Below are 21,890 nucleotides of genomic sequence, written 5' to 3'. Positions count from 1 at the left end.
TAGAAGTCACTGAAATCCATCAGGATTTCAGTATCACTGTGGATCCAGCATGACACCATTTGGAACAGAATTTTACCCAACGGAACAAAAAAATGCTGCAAACTTGTAGCTTAAAATCAGCACAACAAAAATTGGTTATTGGATGTAGGAAAATCTGCTGTACTAATAATCCCTATATAAAAACTCTTAGACTGGTACTATCAATATTTGACTATAAAGTAGTAATTAAAGTGCTGTACAGCAAATCTAGTTAGAGCTAAAAACCTAAAGTATATATTATAGAGAATCTGCCTGAAGTTTTTGCTGACACCATGACTTCTAAAAGCGAGTCTATTCTCTGCCGCTACATGTATGGTGGAGGCTGGGCTGCCAGTGAAGCAGTCTGCTGGTTGGACACTACGGCTTTGCTGTGTCTCAGCTCATTAAAATGATCTCCTGTATCCAGTCAGAAGATCTGTCCCCAGGACACTTGCTGAGAACACACTACACACAGGTATGCTCTGGCTCTCCCCCTAGTGGTTGATGCAAAACTGCTGACAGACTCCCTTTTACAGTTCTTTTCACCAGAAGTAAGAGAGATAGAATCCAACCTTAAAGAGTTTGATGGTGAAAGTGCATTGTTAAATATGGTGTAGGCGCTTGCCAATGTACCCAGCCAAAGCCTCTAATCTCCATACACTGATAATTGCATCACTTTTCAATATGTTTTTTTTATCTTGGCTATTAAATTAGCTGCTCTTCGTTTACCCAATTTAACAGCTCGGCTATCTGAGTGTTAAATTAGGTGAACGAATAGCAGCCTCAAGCACGTCATAGCTACTATTAGCGAGTATGCCCCTTCCCCACCTCCCTTGGTCAGCTGGCTCCAATAGAAGTCTATGGGACCCACAGGCGCTGTGCCGTCAAAAGATAGGGGAAAAAAAACACTTTTGATGAACGATTTTTTTGGGGCGTGCCGAAAAAAATCGTGCATCTGAAAGAACCCATAGAAAAGCATGGGTTCTTTTAGATACACTTTTTTTTGTTACACACCTACACAGGGGTAAAACAACGCATGTGTTAAAATACCCTAAGGGTGCATTTACATGGGAGGAAAAAAAAACCAAAAAAAAACCCCGCATTTTGTGCTTTTGAGAGATGAAAATACAACCAATTATTTGCAATGGGTGTAATTTACATGGGCAGTTTTTCTCTTGCAGCAGGTTCTATGTTCATGTGTAGAATAGAGGATGCAGAGGTGCGGTTTCCCGCCCATCATATAAGTGAGGTGTCTGTGAGTGCGTTCCTGAGAGTGCGATTTGCTGTCACCCATGTGATCGCATCCTTATAGTCAGAAAAATACGGTACACTAAATACCGCTTTTATCTTTTCTCAAATGTTTTTATTAACAATAAAAGTTAACAATTTTACAATCCACAGATCTCCAGAGACAATGTTATGTCTTCAATGTTAACAAAAAATAGAAAATATGAAGACATGACATCCATTAAGAATAAAGAGCATTAATATCACATCTTCCACTGTGAGTGAATTGAAAGTACATTATGTTTAATTTAATATAACATACAGCATCACTGAGTGACATACATACACTTCCAGGGGTACAATGTGCAGGAGGGACCAAGAAAAATATAAGATGTCTAATGGAATAGTTATCTGATTTGTTTAGATAAGTTGCGACCTTGAAGTGCCCATCTATTGCTCATAGATATACAGATTTGAGGAGCTTAGAGTATGGAAAAACAATGACAGAAATAGCTTTCCAACTTTGTCCGTGAGCGCCAGTTTAAAAGGATTAAGAGTCTAGTGGCTGGCAACATCCAGGTCAAATCTAGAAGGTTTAAAACTATGAGAGAATCCAAAAGTAGCAGCAGTTCTGGACAAAGAGGACTCTCAATCAAACATTTTCTTTAATTATCTACTTCATGCCAAAAATCTTTAGGCCTCCCTCACACTGATGTTTTGTACATTGTTTAGCGCTGCACTAAACGATGTACAACGCTCCCATTAATTTCAATGGGGCTGTTCACACAAGCATCAAAATGCAGCGTCTTCAATGCTGCACTTTGACAGTGATGCATGTTCTATCTTTGGCAGTTTCCAGCTGTGCGTCGCCAACTGAAATTAATGGGCAGCGGTTGGTACCACGTTTTTGACAGCGCTAAAAGCTGTCTGCACTACTTTTGAAAAAAATAAAAAAAATCAAATAAAAGTACTCATCTAGCAGGCACCGTTCGGGTCCCTCCCACTGCTCTCCGAAGCTCCAGGCACTTGTCAACGCTAATAGAGCATCTTTTGCTAGTGATGGGGTTTGAAGACCCCACCTCCAGCAAGAGATGGCTCTGATTGGTTCCTCGAGCCATTTCATGACAAAGGAGATGACCACAAAATTGGCCTGTCTGTACTATCCTCAAGACTTGAAGTGTTCCTTTTGTGATATCGCTAACTACTAGATCTGAGGTATGAGTACAGGGAGTCCAAAGATAAGAGATTTTTGACTATTGCTATGCAGGGTCAATTGTGATACCAATGAAAGCCAACGAACCAAATGGCTTCTTTATAATATAATATATAAAAATATCAGGTAGTACAAGACCCATTTTGTTTGAATCAATTGTGAGTATGCTACAAGTGGGTGTTTGTTGTTCCAAAGACACTTGATAAATAACTTTGGGACTTAAGAAGGCCTGTGGAAGGTGAATTGGGACCATCTGCGACACATAAAGGAGCTTGTTTTCCCCACCCTTTCATGACATAAAAGGGATAGGCAAGCTCTCTAGCTGTTTCTTGTAATTAACAAGAGGAGCATAGTTACTATCAGAGAAGTGCTAGGTCTGCAGCAATTTGAATCTCTAAATATTTAATTGTCCCTTTTCGTGAGGTAAATGGGGAGGTTATTTTAAGGTTTTGGAAATCTCACGGGCAGAAATATTAAGGCCTCCCTCACACAGCCGCTTTTTACCGCAATTTTTGCTATATTTTCAGTGCTGAGCTAATTGCGGTATAACGTCCTTATTGTTTTCAATGGAGCCTCCCAAACAGCCACTCAATCGCAGCGCTGGATTTTCGAGCAGACTGTCTTTTTTTTTTTTTTTTTAAACATTTAGCGCACCTCATCAATGATGAGGGGTGCTATACTTGGTCGGCCGTAGGGAGTTGCGACCGAAAGTGAAGGTAAAATTGTGGCACAGCTCTGCTCTGTATTAGGGAGGTCTAAGGACCTTGGATTTGCTGAAATTTTGAAGTCAGATTCTTCTCCGACTATCTGGAAAAGATCTAGAACATATTGAATACCTCAAGCTGGGTTGGTCATCAAAAGGAGCAGGTCTTCTGCTAAAATAACAGTATGTGTAAATGATCCTATCTATATTCTTTTACATTTAGAGGATTGCCTAATAGTTTGTATAAGGATCTCCTTTACTAGAATAGAAAAAGTAGAGGGCAGAGTTCTGTTAATATAAAATGGATCTGAGAAGATACCACTGACTGATTCTGGCGTATGGATTGCAGTATAACGAGAAGATAGCAGATACTGCTCTTATTCACAGCCATGAGATTTCATGGCTCTAACACTCTGCCAGTTATTTACAGCTGAAAACTTGTCGTAAACTGAATACAGCACAATATCCATGGGATACAAAATATAAACGATATCGACTGTGTACAGAAATGCCAAAACTTCTTGAGCCTTTTGATGACTTTACGGAATGAGTTACTGCTCCAGCTACATGTTTTCATTTGACTTTCCAAGGAGAATAAATACTGGATATTATTAGGTTTAAAAAGCCTTTCATCAGAGGTGTTTGCTATGGGGCAAACCTGTGAATCTATAACTAATGTGTCCAGGCTATTTTATAGCAGTCACTGGCTGAACCTCAATATGCAACTATCAAACAGGTTTAATATAAGTTATGTTTGTGTTCAGAATCCTGTCGTTGTCCATGCATTCACAGCTATAAGTCTAACTCAGAAGGCAAAGAATCCAAATATACACAGGGCATGGCGGAGATTGTTCCAGAGGATGTGGTTTAGGTCTGTCCTGTCAGTCATTCACTGGTATTGTGGGTAACTACCAAAAGGGGATGCTGGGCTCAGCTGTGAGGAGTCCTCCGGTAGTGGTGGACCTTAAAATGGGAAAAATAAAATCCACATTAACCTTGATGAACACCTGAGCCAATATCAGACAATCTGTATTGACTGCATTTATACTGAAAACAAATGGGGGAAAATGCAGGTTCTATCCGGTTTCTCCAAGGTTTCAAACTCACGTTCCAAACAGTCTGTACAGCTCCACTTACCGTTTACAAACTGTGAAGAGGCAAATCGTGTCAATAAGATTCCTGCTCCTTCTATCAAAGCCAAAAGAATCCCACCCATTGCAGCAGAGCCTACCATGGCAACAGGACCATCTGGAAAAATAAAATTTGACAAACTTAGTATCCTAGGAAAGACCAAACAGGGAAGATTTACAAAAACTTCCTAAAAAAAAAAAAAAAGGTCCTTCTTGGCCAAAGCAAGCTATCACAACGCAACTTTTCATTTTGTGTTCAGCTCTTGAAAAAATAAAGTTGTGCTGTGATGGGTTGCTATGGGTAAGAAAAGGGTTATTAATAGAGATGAGCAAGCACCAAAATGCTCGAGTACTCGTTACTCGAGTCGAACTTTCAGTGATGCTCGAGAGTTTGTTTCGAGTAACGAACCCCATTGGTGACTCGAGCATTTTTGTATATGACTGGTGCTCCGCTAAGGTTTTCATTTGTGAAAATCTTAGCAAATCACCAAAGTCATGTACAAAAAACACAGAAATGGATAGGGCAGGCGAGGAGCAACATGCAAGGCTGCATTTCGGGCTCCGAGGTCTCACTATTAAGCCACAATAGTGGCAAGAGTGAGACCCCCCCCCCCCCCCCCGCACTGTCAGCATAAAGATCGTTCTCCTCTGCCATAGCTGTAACAGCTGTGGAAGAGAAGAACGATGTTAGCCCATTGAATTCAATGGAGCCGGCAATACAGCCGGCTCCATTGAAAGCAATGGGCTGCCGGCGAGCGCGGGATGAATTTTCGGGAAGGGCTTAAAAATATAAGCCCTTACCTGAAAAAGAAAGATTTTAGTGTAAAAAAGAATGAAAATGCAGGCACTCTTCAATGGAGCCGCTGCTGCTGCCGGCGACTCCATTGAAGACAATGGTCTGCTGGCACACCTGAATTCTTTTTCAGGGAAGGGCTTTACATATGAGCCATTCCCTGGAAATGAATTAAAAGCGATTTAAAAAACAAAAAAAAAATAAGATACTCACCTCCCTTCAGCTGCTGGGGCACAGCTGCGTCTTCTCCTGCTGTCCCCTGCACTGTGGTGCTGAACTGCTGTCATTCAGCTGAGAGCTGCACTGAGCCAATCAGAGGCAGCATTCACTTACCCATTCATGAATGGGTGTGAGTGAGATCTGCCTCTGATTGGTCAGGCTGTGACCAATCAGAGGCAGCTCATTCAGCACGCGGGGATTTTAAATCCCCGGCTGCTGAATACTACAGAGAGCAGTTCAGGAGAACTGCCGGCCGGCCGCAGCTGAACTCCGTCGGCCGGGAGCAGGTGAGTATATTTTTTTTTTTACTTTTTACACATTTCAGGATGAATTGCAGGTAAGGGCTTATATTTTTAAGCCCTTCCCGAAAATTCATCCCGCGCTAGCCGGCAGCCCATTGCTTTCAATGGAGCCGGCTATATTGCCGGCTCCATTGAATTTAATGGTCAGTGCTCGTTTAATCGAGACGAGCACCACGTGGTGCTCGTCTCGAGTAACGAGCATCTCGAGCACCCTAATACTCGAACGAGCATCAAGCTCGGACGAGTATGCTCGCTCATCTCTAGTTATTAAGCCTCTGTTCCATAAAAACAATGAATTGTATAACCACAGTGCAGAAGTAAAAAGTGCACACTGTTCTTAGGGATACCATACTTACTTCTGGCAGCCAGTATCGCCCCGGTCATCGCCCCACTAGTAATAGAGTTCCAGGGATCTTCCTTCCCCCGTATTTTAACCATACTGCAATCTATCATGGAGAACAGACCTCCCCATACTGCAAAGCTACCTAAAAAAAATAAAACCACAACATTCTGTTCAATATATTTATCAACGACCTGATAGAAGGACTGCACAGCAAAATATCAATATTTGCAGACTATACAAAGGTATTCAAGACAATTAATACAATGGAGGACAAGGTACGGCTACAAACGGACCTGGATAAGCTGGGGGCTTGGGCAGAAAAATGGCAAATAAAGTTCAATGTGGATAAATGTAAGGTTATGCACATGGGCAGGAGAAACCGATGTCACCAATATACACTAAACGGGGTACTGCTAGGGAAAAGTAATATGGAAAGGGACCTGCGGGTACTAGTGGACTGTAGATTTAACTGGAGTAACCAATGCCAGTCAGCTGCTTAAAGCTAATAAAGTCTTGGGGTGCATTAAAAGAGGCATAGGGGCGAGGGACGAGAACATTATCCTTCCACTATAAAAGGCACCTGTCAGGCCTCACATGGAATACTGCGCACAGTTCTGGACACCAGTGATCAGGAAAGATGTAGCAGTGCTTCAGGGGGTTCAAAGAAGCGCAACTAAATTAATAAACAGAATGGGCAGACTACAATACCCAGAGAGGCTATCAAAATTGGGATTATTTACACTGGAAAAAAGACGGTTAAGGGGCGATCAAATAACTATGTATAAATACATTAGGGGACAATACAAAGATCTCTACTGTGATTTGTTTATACCCAGGACTGTGACAGGGTATTAGTGTACCTTGACGCCACCAGGAAGCTAGGGGTTTGACATGGATACGCCCCTTTCACACCCCCAGCTCTCTATTGGCTGCATTCCTAAAGGTCCTTAAGCAGCATCAGGATTGCGAGCATTTTGCTGCTGTGTGGCCAATGTTGTCTGTGTAGTGGGCTACTTGGAATCTGTTCAGTCACCCCGCTGTACACAGAGGGCGGCGGTGTAAGTATCTGGTCGCATGTGTGGTTGTGGGCTGAGGCAGGACCACCCCGCAACTCTAACGATCCCGACACCGCTCTTATGGCCTGTGGGCTGTGAGTACACAGTAGAGTGAGCTCGCTGGTGTGCAGCGATGTGCGGGTGTCGGCAATCCGCAAACACCGGTGGTTGTCACCTCAAAGAAAATGCCAGGGTGCAGTGACCGTTGTGCTGCGATGTGCAGATTGTGGAAGTCTCCCATTCCCTCTGTTTTGCCCTGAGTGGCTGTCGGCTTTGAGGACACTTCTGTCTGCAGTCGGCACTGTGATGTGCGGCAGTTGGCACTCCAGGGACCCCGCAGCTGTAAGTGTGCCGCCGCAGTGTTTGCATGTGCACTCCTGGCCTCTCAAGTGCTGTCTACACACCCTTTGTCACAATCACGGGAAGAGGGGGGGGGGCATATAACTCACCACCGGCTTGTGAGGGAGCCAGGGACCGCTGTCAGGGAAACAGCAAAGGGGAACTGTATGCAGACCCTGCTAGAGGCCTTCAAGTACCTTGACAAATCCAGCCAATCGGAGCTAGAGGTGTGAGGAGCGTTCCCCCTGTCAAACCCCTAGCTTCCTGGTGGCGTCAAGATACACTAATACCCTGCAACGGTAATAAGGGAATCCTGTATATCTAGAAGAAAGCAGGTTTCATCACCAACATCGAAGGGGGTTCTTTACTGTAAGAGCAGTGAGACTGTAGAACTCTCTGCCTGAGGACATAGTGATGGCAAAATCTATAGAGTAGTTTAAGAGGGTACAAGATGTCCTTCTAGAGCACTATATTACCACAGGATATAGACATTAGGTGTCCAGCAGGGTTGTTAATCATATCTTGATCCAGGGATTACTCTGGCTGCCATTATGGAGTCAGGAAGTCCAAAAGAGCTAAATTGGCTCGTTAGGGTTTTTTTTGCCTTCCTCTGGACCAACAAGGGGAGGTGGGTTGAAACAGGCTGAAGAAGATCTTCATTCAGCCTCACATACTATGTTACAATGAAGTATTAGGCCTCATGTCCACGGGGAAAATCAGATCCGCTGCGGATTTGTAACGCGGATGCACTGTAATTGTCTTTTATTTTTCATGCTGGAGATCAATTGAGCTATGTGCTCTATGAGCTCCCGCACGCGTGATCCGCACTAAAATGGAGCATGTCCTTTTTTTTCATGCTCAAGAAATTTTTTAATTACCATCTGCGGGTATTTATCTACCTGCGGGTGGTCAATGCATTCCTCTGGGGCGCGGATCCGCGTGCGGGAAAAACGCTGCAGATTTTAATTCTTATTTTCCCCGACATGAGGCCATGAGGCCTGAGTTTCACTAAATATTGGCAAAGGTAATTGACTACTTGCACCTCAGTGTTCAAATGAAACTAGACGTATTTTGTTTCTATTATATACACAGAGCTGACATTCTGCGGCACTGTAATTACACTGGCCTACAAAACAAAACATTTTTTTTCCCCTTTTCACAAGAATATTTGATGATTCTAGTAGTCTTCCACCTCCTAAATTCAAATATATAGTTAGAATGTTTCCATCAGGCAGTGTTTCTTTGTGGCACACACTTCCAAGTTTTATAAAATTAGTACTTCTATAAGTCAACATTATGTGAAATGCAGTTTACCTAGAAAGTTTTTGATGATGATTGACGGGAATATTTTGCTTGTGTAACGATGATACTGAGCCCCGCATCATGTGTTAGGCTTCTTACTGGTTAGAAAAATGGTACACAACATATGCCATTTAATGATTTAGAGGAAACAGAAGGGCCATTTAATAGATTACAAATTGGGATAATTAATTGTATATTTTGTTTTAGATGCGATTCCTTTAATATTAGTTAAGCAGCCATATTAGTTAATGTCTTACATAGTGAAGAGTATCCTGTACCAAAGTGTCCAGATTTTGCGACTAAGTGACAGATCTGACCTTATGCACACTGCAGAGGGAACGCAGCAATTTAAGAAGTGATCCTACATTTGAAGTAGGTTGTTCACTAATTTTAGTGAACTTGAAATGTGTCACAAGACAATCCTGCCTGATGGAAAAATTCTAAGATCATATTTAAATTCAGGAGGCGAAATTACTAGAATCACCATTAAATATTCTGTTCCAAGTCCGTCTGCTATGAGGCACACAATCTGATATTAATGCCCAAAGCCAATGCACAATAATTCCATCTAAACTCACCTTTAGTCTATTGTTCAAACGAACAAAAGTGAACGCTAATCGTTCAGTCTAAACACAAGCCAACGACAAACAAGAGGCCGCTACTCGTTTGTTGTTCAGTTTCTGCAGGACTAAAAATCATTGCTGGCTCGATCACTTGCCATTCCATTATTTTTATTCATTTTACCTTGTTTATTTGTTCTATGCTTTCATTTCAAAATACATTTGAGACATTAAATTGTGTAAATATCAATAAAACCCCGAAAAATTAACGTGTTCTAACACTTTTGATCATTAGTGTAAGGCTGCGTGTCCACAGGCGTTGCGGTATCCCGCGGCGGATCTCCGCCGCCTGGGAGCGGGAGCCTGCAGGTGGATTTCCGCAGTCAGCCTGACAGGTTGACAGCAGAGAATCGCGGCAATTCACAGCTATGGAAAGTGTGCATTATTTTCCCCAAGGCCGGATTATCGCCGCGGGGAACACAAGGTAAAAACGCTTGTGGACAGGCAACCTAAGCCTTCAAGTGGCTGCAGGGACTCCAAGCCCAGCGCTGCTACCATGTACACTAGTATGTGTATACTGACACAGCTGCTCACTGAGAAGTAACATTTACTTTTGAAAACCTGACCTTCTGGTTTGGTTATCATTCAAGTTAATTTGACTTGTAGAGAACACTTTCTACTCCAAGGTCTCTGTCGAACAGGCAAAGGTTAAGGTTTCCATAACAGCACACGATGACATACAATGTGCAATGACTATGTATGTAGTTCAAAATCAGAATGAAACTAGATAATGGTACGTAGTATATACATTACTCCTACAAGGGCCACTCTGGTGCAAACATTTTCCATCCCCCCCCCCTCACCTGATTGTCACACTCTTGTCATTTTCTCTACGTATTGCACTCACTGCCATGAGTGCAGCCTTCTTTCTGATACTTATTAGGCACCATCTTAAAGTTGCTTAAACCCTTTGCAATCCAATTTTGGATTCAGGGTTTCGTAGGGGGCTTTCTCATTCTGCCATTATACAATGGTGCCATCTGCTGGCCAGTACTGCAGTATGTGACATGCCGAAGAGGCCCCCCGACAACAAAGCGGACGGCAATATACAGTAAGAATACCCTGCCGGACGTCTTCCAACAGCAGGGCTGCACAGGCTTCAATCAGAATGTAGGAATACGTTATACAGTGGATTGGAAAGGGTTAACATCAATCCCAGGATGCAACAGCACAGCATCACATGACATGACTAGCTACAACCTGCACCATATCTGCAACACTAATATCACCATCTGCATTCTATATCCACCTAAATAAGCTAGAGCCCATAAGTATACAATTAGGAGGATGAGCTGTATTATAACCGTGTGACAGGAGATGTGCGATCAACATCAGTAACTGTGACAGGAGTGTCTGTGTCCCCTTCTCGGTAGTGTCCATATAACAACAGACTGAGGAATTGATTAGAAAATGGATACCTAACCCCAAGTAAATGTGAGCTCATCAGAATTGAAATCACATGACCAACTGAGGAGAAGCGGCCAGGAGTTTCAGACAGAGTTACGTTGGTTATTTGTTCCTTTCTAACTCATTTTATATATTGGGGGGATAGCTACATCATGAATGAGAAGAAAAAAATATCACAGGAGTGGCACTTTAAAACTAGTTACTGGCAATATTGAGATTGCCAATCAACATATGCAGAGGAGGAAAGTGAGGAATGAAGTGTTACCTCCTAGTTGTGGGGCCCGGGTTCGAATGGCAAAAAAACTGCCCTTCATACGGTGCTTAACACCCTGCAAACAACAAGTCAGAAGATTACTGATTATTCCAGGATACACAGATTAACCATTTGTGTTATATAACAGGGCGCCTTCACACCACAGTTATGTCCAGTTTTTTGTTAGCCAAAACCAGGAGTGGGTCCAAAATATGGAAGACATGCAAACCTTTCCATTATACCTTCTCTCCACTCCTGGTTTTGGCTCACAAAAAAAGAAAAAAAACTGTCGTGTGAAAGCGCCCTAAGACCCAAAGCCAATGGATAGAAATGCACAGTGAGATTCTGCGCGGAATTTCCGCCATTGCACGCTTCCATTGGATTGCATGCCTGCACGCAATGTGAAGCAGACAGCCATGATTTAACTCGCAGAAAATCTGCGCGGTAACAAAACCGCGGCACGTCCTATTTGTGTGCAAGCCTCACAGAGGCTCACACAGAAGCGTCACGGCTGCAGCACCGGCTCTGCTCATGTCCGGCTGTGCGCCAGCCGGCACTTTGCAGAGCAGAGAGAGGACGCCAGACAAGCAAAGCGAGAGATCACTGCAGGGGCACGAGTCGCATCCTGCTGCAAGAATCTCGCAGTCGGAATCCAACCCGGTCGTGTGCGTGAGGCATAAGGGCTCCCAGACACTTGCAGGTTTTTTTAAACGCTGCATTATAATTGCGTTTAGTTTTTTTTACCGCGAATGTCTATGCCATTTTCTAATGTTAAAAACGCATTGCACAAAAAAATAAAAAAATTAAAAAAAACATGCAATGCACAATCTTGAGATGCCTTTTTAACATTAGAAAATCCCAATGACATTCGCATTAAAAAAAAAAAACAAAACGCAAGTGTGTGGGGGGGGGGGGCCGTAATTCTATACAGGCACACAATGTGGCTTGAATTACAGTTATGGAAATACAACAACAAGCTGGGACTGGACACACAAAGCATATTGAGGAGGCTGTACAACATATATGATATGTTACAGTCACTCAGAAGAGACTGATCTGCGGCCTGTTTACCCATGGTGCATCAGTGCAGGAGTGCATGCATATACAATAGCTGTACATCCGGCACCCTCTGCAGAAACGTATATCACCTATGGGCCATCCGTGCAGATGCATCTCCAACATATCATTTTACAAAGTGTGAGCACAAACCCTGCTGTCCCCAAACAGTACAGTTCTAGACCCGGCAGGTGTTTTCTAGAGGCGGCCATCCACATACCTGGGGGAGATGTAATATTGAAAATTCAACAGTTTTGTGCTCCAGAAACATGTCAAACATGCTATGCGTCACACCGACTGAGCGTTTTAGGTACTTTTACCACTCATCCAACACAGGGGTTGTCCTTAACCCTGTGCAATCCAATTTTATATTCAAGGTTTCCTAGGGGGCTTTCTCTTTCTACCATTATACAATGGCGCCATCTGCTGGCTAGAGCCAGTACTGCGGTATGGGACATGCTGGAGAGGCCCCTTACAACAGAGCGTCCAGTAATATACAGTAAGAATACCCTGCCGGACGTCTGTCAACATCAGAGCTGTACAGACTTAAATCAAAATGTCTTCAGACGTCAGACAGTGGATTGGAAAGGGTTAATACAACATTGTGCGTCAAAATCTCCACCAAATGTCCCTCTGAGTTTTTGCGCACTAAGCCAACTAATAGGTGGTATAAAGTTAAGGTTAGATTGCTGAAAAATAACGCACCAAATTTATCACAGCAATCAGCTCACAGATTTCTCAGAGTCCAGCCTAAAGCCTCATTCACACAACCATATGTGTAACACTGCCGGCAGAGACTGCGTATGGCAGTGAGTGCACTGTGCAGGACCGCATATAACACGGGCATATACTCAGTCACACTGTGCGTGTCTGCGTGTTAGGTCCTTGTTTCTAATTCCCCGATCTGTTTCAAACTGGGTTGCGTATGTATTGCATATGGACAGCACGGAATACGCTGCCCATACACAAGTATAGCGCTCATGCTTATGTGGTATGCGGTGAAATAAAGCATGCTGCAATCCTTTTTTTTTAATTTTTTTAAATCTCTGCTTTTCCCGCATAATCGCCTAGTGATGACGCATAATCCACAGCCATCCCGCTAATTCATTGCAGAAGGGCCGTGGATCGGTCGTCTTCCATTGACTTTAATGAAAGCTGGCCGTGCGGAATCTGCACAGAAATGGAGCATGCTGCGATTTCTCCTCCGTAAGCAGGAAATCACAATTGATTTCCGCTCATGTTGAGGAAATCACATTTTGCCATAGCATGTCATGGGCGGTTAGTGCTGCAGAATCCAGAGGCGGTCGCCCGCTCCAGATTCCATAATGCAAATCCACCAATGCGCAGGCGCCCTGTGTGTGCAGGCTGCTCTCTGCTCCAGAGGATGTAGCAACTGAGAAGTCTCCATATGTAATACACAGGCCCATAGGTTCCTGGGTTGGTCACATGACACTAGCGCATGGAGCCATTCGGAATCCTTGTACCAGGACACTTAAAGAAAGAAATCTTGTTATTTGTACAGCGCCAGCTTATTCCGCAGCGCTTTCAGGTAATATATTTATTACCCCCCACCAAGCTGGGTACTCATTTTACTGACCTCGTAAGGATGGAAGACTGCTGAGTCAACCTTTAGCCTGCTACCTGAACCCGCAACCTTCAGGTCGTGAGCAAGAGCTCAGGACTGCTTTTCTGCTGCCCTAACACTCTGCACTTCTCTGCTGCTTCAGTCCTGTCATACTCTCTACAGCCACAGCATATGTGGGCGCTCTCATGGCAAGGTGCAAGTCCCTACTAAGCGCTGCGGAATAAGTTGGCGCTATACAAATAAAGATTATTATTATTACTAACACTATACATACCTGCGGGGAGTTCCTGAACCCCTTGATGGCTTGAAAAATGCCGCCTCCAATGATGCCCATAGTGAAGGCACCACCGCAGTCATCCACAATCCTCCACGGGCTGCAGAAAGACAGACACTTGTTACACACAGCCGCCATTCGGCCCATCACGTGTCCTGAACGAGTACAAGACGACATGCGGCAACACCGAGGACAGCCGCTGTCACTGCGGCTATAGTGGCCGGTACAGGCGGGGATGGGCTCACAACGGGACACATGTATACAGGATCCATGGAAGCAGCAGTAATGGCCCTCCGGGCAGCGTGTACCGCATGCAGTGATCGCAGCCCCGCACTCCCACCCGCTGCCAGGGTAACACTACACAAACGCCGGGCTCTCACTTACCAGGGCTCCCGTGTGTACTCCTCCATGATGTCAGCGAAGGTCGAAAAGAGGAGACACAGGAAGAGAACAAAGCACGTGACTCACCAGGCTCGTCACCTATTGGCTGCCAGGACATGTAACGTCAATCTTCTGCTACCAGTCATTCCTCCCAGCAGCCCATACTTTTTAGCCAGTGCAGTAATGAAGAGGCTAGAATGCATGGGCTCCTAGGAGGTTTAGATGGCAGCAGCAATATTATAGTTCCAAATTTGCAGTGTTATTTTTACTTTTCATGTATTCTAAAAATGTCTGACGTTTGTAATTTCAAAGTGTTGTTCTTTCGCCATTATTGGTCTCTGCTACTTAGATTTGATTTACTATAAGAAGGTCCACCCAGCAGCAGCCATGTTCTCTATAGTTCAGTTTTAAAATGATAAGGCCAGGCTCACACGACTGTATGGTAAAACGCTGCATAAAAAAACCAAAATTTTAATTATGTGTGGAGCTGCGTATCATCACATTTATGATTGCGTATGCCTGCGCATGACGGTGGATCTCACGCAGGTATTAGTGTATCTTGACGCCACCAGGAATTCTTGGTGGAGTCAAGATTGACAGGGGGAGGTGACGCCCCTGATGCTGATTGGCTGCACAGCTTGTTAGGCGGAGGGTGCTGGAAGGCCACTAAAGATTTCTTGAAAAAGGGGGATACAGCGGCGACCGGCGCTGCAGCCGCGCACCCACATCTGCAAGGAAGTTTCCATGCGGTGGCCCCATAGGCCGAATTCGGCATCCGATTGCCAGTTGGGAGTGGGTAAGCGGCTCCCTCACGGAGCACACAAATGCAGCTGGCGGACAGGGAGCTGACAGCCGGCGGCCGGGACACAGGGCTAAGGCGGCGGACGCATGGGACGGATGCCTCAAATGCCGGCCGGCACTGAGGTGACATGCTACACCGTCTGCATACATTTTTCTGCCGGCCGTGGATGGTTAGGCTGAGGGTTACAGTTCTTCTTAGGCTTAGACTATGAAATGTAAATGCTGGCATGTTACAGCGGTAACATGGCAGCATTTACAGGTAATAATGTAAGCCTTAACAAGAACTGTAACCATCAGCCTAACCATCCACGGATGGCAGAAATGTCTCCACAGGCTGCTAGGACCTTCCTAACTTGAGCCAATTGGGAACTAGGGGTGTGATAGGGGCATTCCTCCTGTCAAACCCATAGCTTCCAGTGGCGTCAAGATACACTAATACCTCTCACGCACGTTTTCATGCACGAATATGAACCCCATTCTTTTGAATGCATGTCTTGTCTTGGGGCTTTCCTTCGGGAACACCTCCCAACACGTCGCCCATTCTTTGTTTTTTTCCAGACATCTTTTTATTTCAATCTTTTATGAAATTTGCATTACAATGTCATACAGTAGATACAGCACAACTTAGAAGCAATACAATGATAATTCTCACCAGGTTTGCATTTTCTGGTCGCCTATTTGTTTTCAATGTGGCCGGCAAAGCTTTGCACCGCATGCTAGGTGCATGTGAGGGCGATGCGGCTTCCCATTAAAAACAAAAGGAAACATTCTGCGATCCTCCGCCGTGGCTAAAAGCTGAGGATCACTGAGGATCACTGCCTCCCTGAAGTGATGCAAGGGTTTTTTTTTTTGAAAAGTAAGTAAATACAACATCTTTTGTAGCATTGTGATACAACCAAAAGCATGACAAAGTATCATACAACTGATAACATTTGACAAAGAAGGTAAGTACCAGAAGCAGAAATCCTTAAATAGAGGTAAATAGAAGGAATATACATGCAGTGTTAGTAGGCCTCAGGTTCCAGTCCAGGAATGTGATTGTTGATGGGGATGACTCTGAAATCTTTAAATGGAGAATGAGAGTAATTGTGGAGGGTAGGACATGAATGGAGAATCATATCACAGACTTCATACCTTATCAAACTTTCCTGGGCATCTGCGCCCTTTATGAACTATATAGTTTTAAGCAATAGTGGAATTGACCAATTTCTGCCACATTGTCACTGAGGGATTCCTATGATCCATTCATCGTAATGTTATTACCTTCATAACTAAGGAAAATACCTCTCTCAAGAATATTCTAATATGGTGCTGCCAAACCTCCTCATCGAGTATCCCAAAGAGGCATATTTCAGGGCTTGTATGGACAGGGATTTTCAGAACCTCTGAGAGGAGATCCATGACCTCTGCCAAGAAGCCTGAATAACTGGACACTACCAAATCATGTGCCAAAAATCAGCAGAATCATATGGACATCTAATGTATGGCAAAAGGACATTAAGGTCCTGGGGCCTCATGGAATCTGAAGCATTGAGGTGATTTAGATGTTGGTAGGGGATTAATGGTGTTTGGAGTTCATTTCAGGGTCACCAGAGATTACCAGAGAACGCTGTGGAAGATTTCTGAGCCTTGGTGACACATTAAAGTAAATAAAAAATGTTTAAAAATTTGAGTTTCAGCTCCCCTCACGGACCACATCCATGAGGGGGGCTAAAACTACTCACCCCCATCCTTCACGATGTCCCCCACTGAACTGGTCGGGAACGGACCCTTCTGTGCACGCGCGCCAAAGGAAAAATTGCGCATGTGTAGAAGAGAAGATTGGCGCGGGACATTTGATATCGCCTGGTTCCCGGCTACTGAAGGCAGCTGGGAACCAGGAGATGTCACCGGAGATCGCAATGAGCGGTTCCCGGGTCTGTGATCACAGCTATCCAATCGACAGAGGCAATCACAGTAAAGTTTAACCCCTTAGTGACCACGCTATAGTCTTTTTACGTCCTGCTGTTGCAGGACGTGTATGAAGGGAGATAGCTCTGCTATCACCTTCCATACATCGCAGGTGTTAGATGTTTATTACAGCTGACACCTGCGGGCAACAGCTTCGTTTGGCCACCCGGTTGATCGCGACTGTTAACCCTTTAAATGTCTATCATATCTGACAGCGGCATTTAAAGCCCCCGAACAATGTTCAGGGGTCAGTACATTATATGGTACATTAAATAGTACCATTGAAAAATACAACTCGTCATGCAAAAAAGAAGCCCTCATACAGCTACGTCAATGGATAAAGGAGTTATGATTTTTTAAAAGGGGAGGAAAGAATAAACGAAAATGGAAAAAAGCAAAACAGTGTGGTCACTAAGGGGTTAAAAAGGTAAAATAAAGTTTCACCTCCCCTCACGGACCGGAGCCATGAGGGAAGGTGAAAATACTCACCCCCGTCCTCTGCGATGTCCCGGTCTTCCAGGACCTGACGTTCCCTCCTGCGCATGTGCTCCTGATGTCATTTACCGGGCGCATGCACATAGGGGCTCGTGCCCCGGAAAATTTTAAATCCCTCTGATCCTGGTTACTATGTGCAGCCAGGAGCAGAGAGATGTCACCAGGGAACGCTGTATGTGTTTTCTGGTGATGTAATTACTGTTATCCAATAATTATCAGTGATCACTTAAAATAAAAAAAGTGTAAATACAAAAGTTTAAAAAGGTTACGTTTCATCTTCCCTCATGTATCATATCCCTATCATAAGGGAAGATGAAATTACGTAACTAAGGCCCCCGGATTTATCCGCGGACCTTACCACTGCTTCTGCGCATACGCCCGTCGCCAAAGTGGTGGACGAATGCGCAAAAGACGTGGATTACCAGGGTAATTTAATATCTCCATGCTCATGACTACCAAACATAGCCGAGAGCTTGCAAATTTTACGGGGGGCCATGGTATGCAGTTCCTGGTCACATGATCACTGTTATCCAATGGATAACAACGATCATGTAAAATAAAAAAGTTTTAAAAAGTGTAAAAAAAAAAAGGTTAAAAAAAAGTTTTAAAATCTTCTTCCTCATCTCCCCTCATGTATCATATCCGTGAGGGAGGATGAAATTATGTGACCAAGGACTACGGCACTAAGGAAGGCGGGAAAAATTTAAAATCTTCGTGCTTCTCACTGGTAAATGTAGCCGAGAGCCTGGAGCAGTGACTGAGGGCCGCGGTGAGGGCTACTCGGTCACGTGATCATGTAAAAGTTAAAAACAGTTGAAGTCTAATGCTCCTTTCGGTTTGGGGCCGGTTGTGCATGCGGACATAAGATTAGGGCCACAATGGGTATATTTCTGAACATGGGACAAATGGGGTATTCATTTTGCGGTGAAAGTCTTCATTCATACATATGCTGTACAAAAAAAGAAAATTTTAAATGACTCATTTACCAAAAAATGAAAATCATATTTTTTTCCTTCTGCTTCATTTAGATTCATTCAAAAACTGTGGAGTCAAAATACACAGTACACCCCTAGATGAATTCCTTAAGAGGTCTCATTTTCAAAATTGGTTCATTTGTGGGGGTTGCCTGTCGTTTTGGCCACTCAAGGGTTCTACAAGTGTGCAATGGGGCCTAAATCACCTTCAAGCAAAATGTTTGTTCTGCAAGCCACTGGCTGCTCTTGTCATTTTGGGCCCCATTGTGCATACGGACATAAGATTAGGCCCACAATGGGTATGTTTCTGAACAAAGGACAAACAGGGGTTTCCATTTTGGGTCGCAAGTCATTCATATGTATGCTGTCCAAAAAAAAATTTTTTTTAAATGACACGATTGCAAAAAAAAAAAAGAAAGAAAATCGGAATTTTTTTTCCTTCTGCTTTGCTTAGATTTATTCAAAAACTGTGGGATCAAAATACGCAGTACACCCCTAAGGGATCTAGTTTTCACAATGGGTTCATTTGTGGGGGTTCTCTATCGTTTTGACCACTTCACCTTCAAGCAAAATGCCTGTTTTAATAGCCACCGGCTGCTCCTTTTGGTTTGGGCCCTGTTGTGGATACTGACATAATATTATGTTTCAAAACGTTTTATTTGATTTAAATATTCAGGTTGGCAACACTCTGCCGCAAAAAAAAACCATGCAGGGGGATGTAATCAAGTCTTTGTTGGAGTGCAGAGATTCCATTTTTGGATTAACAAAGACAGATATGAAAAACAAACAAAAAAAAAGAAGAAAAAACGGTAACATTTTTTAAAATGTATACAGGGAATAATCAAAGTCTCTCCATACATCTCACAAGAAGGGAATTGATCTCAGTATCTCCATTTTTAAGGTGTTTTGAATCTCCTGAAACATAGGGGTATAGAGCTGTTAAAATATCATCCTTATTCTCCAAATTTATTACTGACCCGCCCTCCTCCTATAGTCTCACAGAATAGTGTAGGTTAGGAACATTAGCGAAGTCTATCCAGGGATTCCAAATCTTTTCAAATTGTGAGATTTTGTCTTGGCGAATAGCTATGAGTTTTTCATTCAATAAAATTTTGTTTATGCGGGATATGAGAGGTTCAAATGGGATAGGAGTGTTGGTTTTCACCACTGCTGTGCTATCGAAATACGTGCTGCCATAGTAATATATTGCAATAATTTAAAGGGGGGCATTGTGTATCCCTGCAGGTTTATTTCCCAGCAGTAGGACATAGAGTCCAGGACTTATCCCAGTCACATTGGCTATGAGATGGGAGACCCTTCTCCAAAAAGCTTGTGCTATTGAACATGACCACCAGATGTGCTGATGTGAGTCTATGTCGTTACATCCTCGGAAACCTAAATTGGAGATCTCCGGGTAGATAACGTTTAGCCTCTCAGGTACCAGATAAGCTCTATGTAATACCTTTAAGGATGTCTCTGTCAAAGAGACTTGCCAGCTATCTTTGCTTAAAGTCTCAAAGCAGTGCTGCCAACAGCCTAGTGACAAGGAGGAATGCAATTCTGACTCCCATTGTGACATAAAGGGAAGCTTGGAATTTTGTAATGTTCTATTCAGGATGTTGTAGAAATGGGATAGAGTGCCTGGATGTGTGGCCGTAAATTTACATATGGCTTCCATGCGACTCATCTCTACTTTGGCCGATGGAGGTATGATTGAGGACCAATAATGGAAAACCTGCATTCTTCTCCACTATTACTCTGGAGGTGGTTTATATTGACTATTAAAAGAGGATATTGTAATCAATTTGCCATGTATGAGAAAGTCGTAAAGCGAAGTCAAACCATTTGTTTCCCACCATACAAATTGTGTCGCATCCAAGCCAGGGGGGAAATCTGGGTTGTAAAGTAGGGGGGTGAGTGGAGATGGGGTGGATTGAGGGTTCAATTTGAATCTGACCTGTCTCCATAACAAGATGGAGAAAATAGAATATGGCGCATTATTTCTAAAGTTAGAGGGAAAGGGGGCTTTTGTCCAAAGTAGGGAGGGCCAGTTATAAGGAGAAAATTGACTTTCCTCAATGGAGGTCCACAATGGGGATTGGGAACCAGCATAAATAGGTGGAACTTGCACCAGGCGGGCAGCTTTATAATATTTCAGAATGCATGGAACAGAAAGACCTCCATATTTCTTATGCAAACACATTATGGGTTTGGAAATTCTGGGGCGTTAATGTGCCCAGATAAAGGCAAGTATTTTTTTTTTTAAAGGCTCGGAGATCTACGGCAGGAACAGGAATAGGGAGTGTTCTAAACAAATAGTGCAGTTTTGGGAGTAAAGTCATTTTTATACTGTTAATGCGTCCAATCCACGAAAGGTATGGGGAATCCCATCTGACTAGATCTAAACTTAGTTGACGGAAGAGCAGTTCATAGTTCCATTTGTATAGGGTGTCTAGTGTGTTTGTGAGCTTAACTCCTAGATAAGGTAGATAGTGGCATTGGGTTTTAAACAGAAAATTAAGTTCCATTAGTTTTTGTGTATGTGAGGGAGTATTGCAGTAGAGAACTTCTGATTTTGACTGATTAATTTTAAGTCCAGATATAAGACTAAATTTTTATAGAAGCACTAGCAAGTTGGGCAAGGAGGTTAATGGCTTGGTTAAGGTTAAAAGTAAGTCGTCGGCGAATAAGCTGAGCTTATTGTTGGTATTACCCACCAGTACTCCAGTAATGTTGGGGTTTTCCCGAATAGCAATGGCCAATGGCTCTAGTGCCAATGCAAATAGGGCAGGTGAGAGTGGGCATCCTTGACGGGTGCCTCTCAGAATTTGAATTGGGGATGGGTGGGTTGATGGAATTTTAAGATATGCGGAGGGATTGGAATAGAGGGCGGAAATTACATTTAAGAAAGGGTTGACGAATCCCATTTTGCGAAGAACCAGTTGGAGGTAGGGCCATGAGAGAGAATCAAAGGCCTTCTCTATATCTAATGCTAAGACTGACATGGGGTTTTGGTGTTATTTGCGATATAAATAAGATTTAGAATTTTTCTTGCATTATCGGGGACTTGCCTACCTGGGATGAAGCCCACTTGGTCTCGGTGTATTAATGAGGGTAACCTGTTAACCCTATTGGCTATTATGGAGGTGAAAAGTTTTAAATCAACATTAAGGAGGGATATAGGCCTGTAATTAGAGGGAAGAGTGTGATCTTTTCCCTGTTTAGGGATGGCTGTAATCAGGGCTTGTAGGAAATCTGGATGGATGTGGCCTTTGTGAAGAATGTGGTTAAAAAGTCTAACCAGATGGGATTTTAGTATTGGGACAAATTTTTTATAATATAGAGATGTAAAACCATTCCTGCTTAAGGCGCTTGATCCCCCAGTCAACATCTTCCTCAGTTATATTAGAGTTGAGATCTGATATACCCAACTCTGTTAAGTGGGGTAGC

The 21,890-nt window shown here is 43.5% G+C and overlaps 1 protein-coding gene across 1 annotated transcript; it reads right to left on the bottom strand.

Annotated features, from left to right (window-relative positions):
• Positions 1 to 1,353: 1,353 nt before the first annotated feature.
• On the bottom strand, positions 1,354 to 14,301 carry TIMM17A (translocase of inner mitochondrial membrane 17A). The gene is made up of 6 exons (XM_066609363.1): positions 14,224 to 14,301; positions 13,840 to 13,939; positions 10,937 to 11,000; positions 5,962 to 6,090; positions 4,299 to 4,409; positions 1,354 to 4,124 (listed from the first exon to the last, which is right to left on the bottom strand). Exons 1-6 carry the CDS (start codon positions 14,247 to 14,249, stop codon positions 4,051 to 4,053), a joined length of 504 nt encoding a protein of 167 aa, XP_066465460.1. The 5' UTR covers positions 14,250 to 14,301; the 3' UTR covers positions 1,354 to 4,050.
• Between the last annotated feature and the right edge of the window lie 7,589 nt (positions 14,302 to 21,890).

The sequence above is a fragment of the Eleutherodactylus coqui genome, chromosome 1 (genome assembly GCF_035609145.1).
Source record: "Eleutherodactylus coqui strain aEleCoq1 chromosome 1, aEleCoq1.hap1, whole genome shotgun sequence".
In the NCBI taxonomy this organism is placed as follows: Eukaryota; Metazoa; Chordata; class Amphibia; order Anura; family Eleutherodactylidae; genus Eleutherodactylus; species Eleutherodactylus coqui.
Note: the sequence above shows the minus strand (reverse complement) of the source record. Positions and strands in the feature narration are given on the sequence as shown.

What these genes read in the sequence shown, in the direction of transcription:
- TIMM17A (XM_066609363.1), bottom strand. Translation starts at nt 14,249, where the DNA reads ATGGAGGAGTACACACGGGAGCCCTG. An exon ending in GGTTCAGGAACTCCCCGCAG is followed by an intron (nt 11,001 to 13,839) that starts GTATGTATAGTG and finishes TGTTGTTTGCAG; the next exon opens with GGTGTTAAGCACCGTATGAA. An exon ending in CTCTTCACAGTTTGTAAACG is followed by an intron (nt 4,125 to 4,298) that starts GTAAGTGGAGCT and finishes TCCCATTTTAAG; the next exon opens with GTCCACCACTACCGGAGGAC.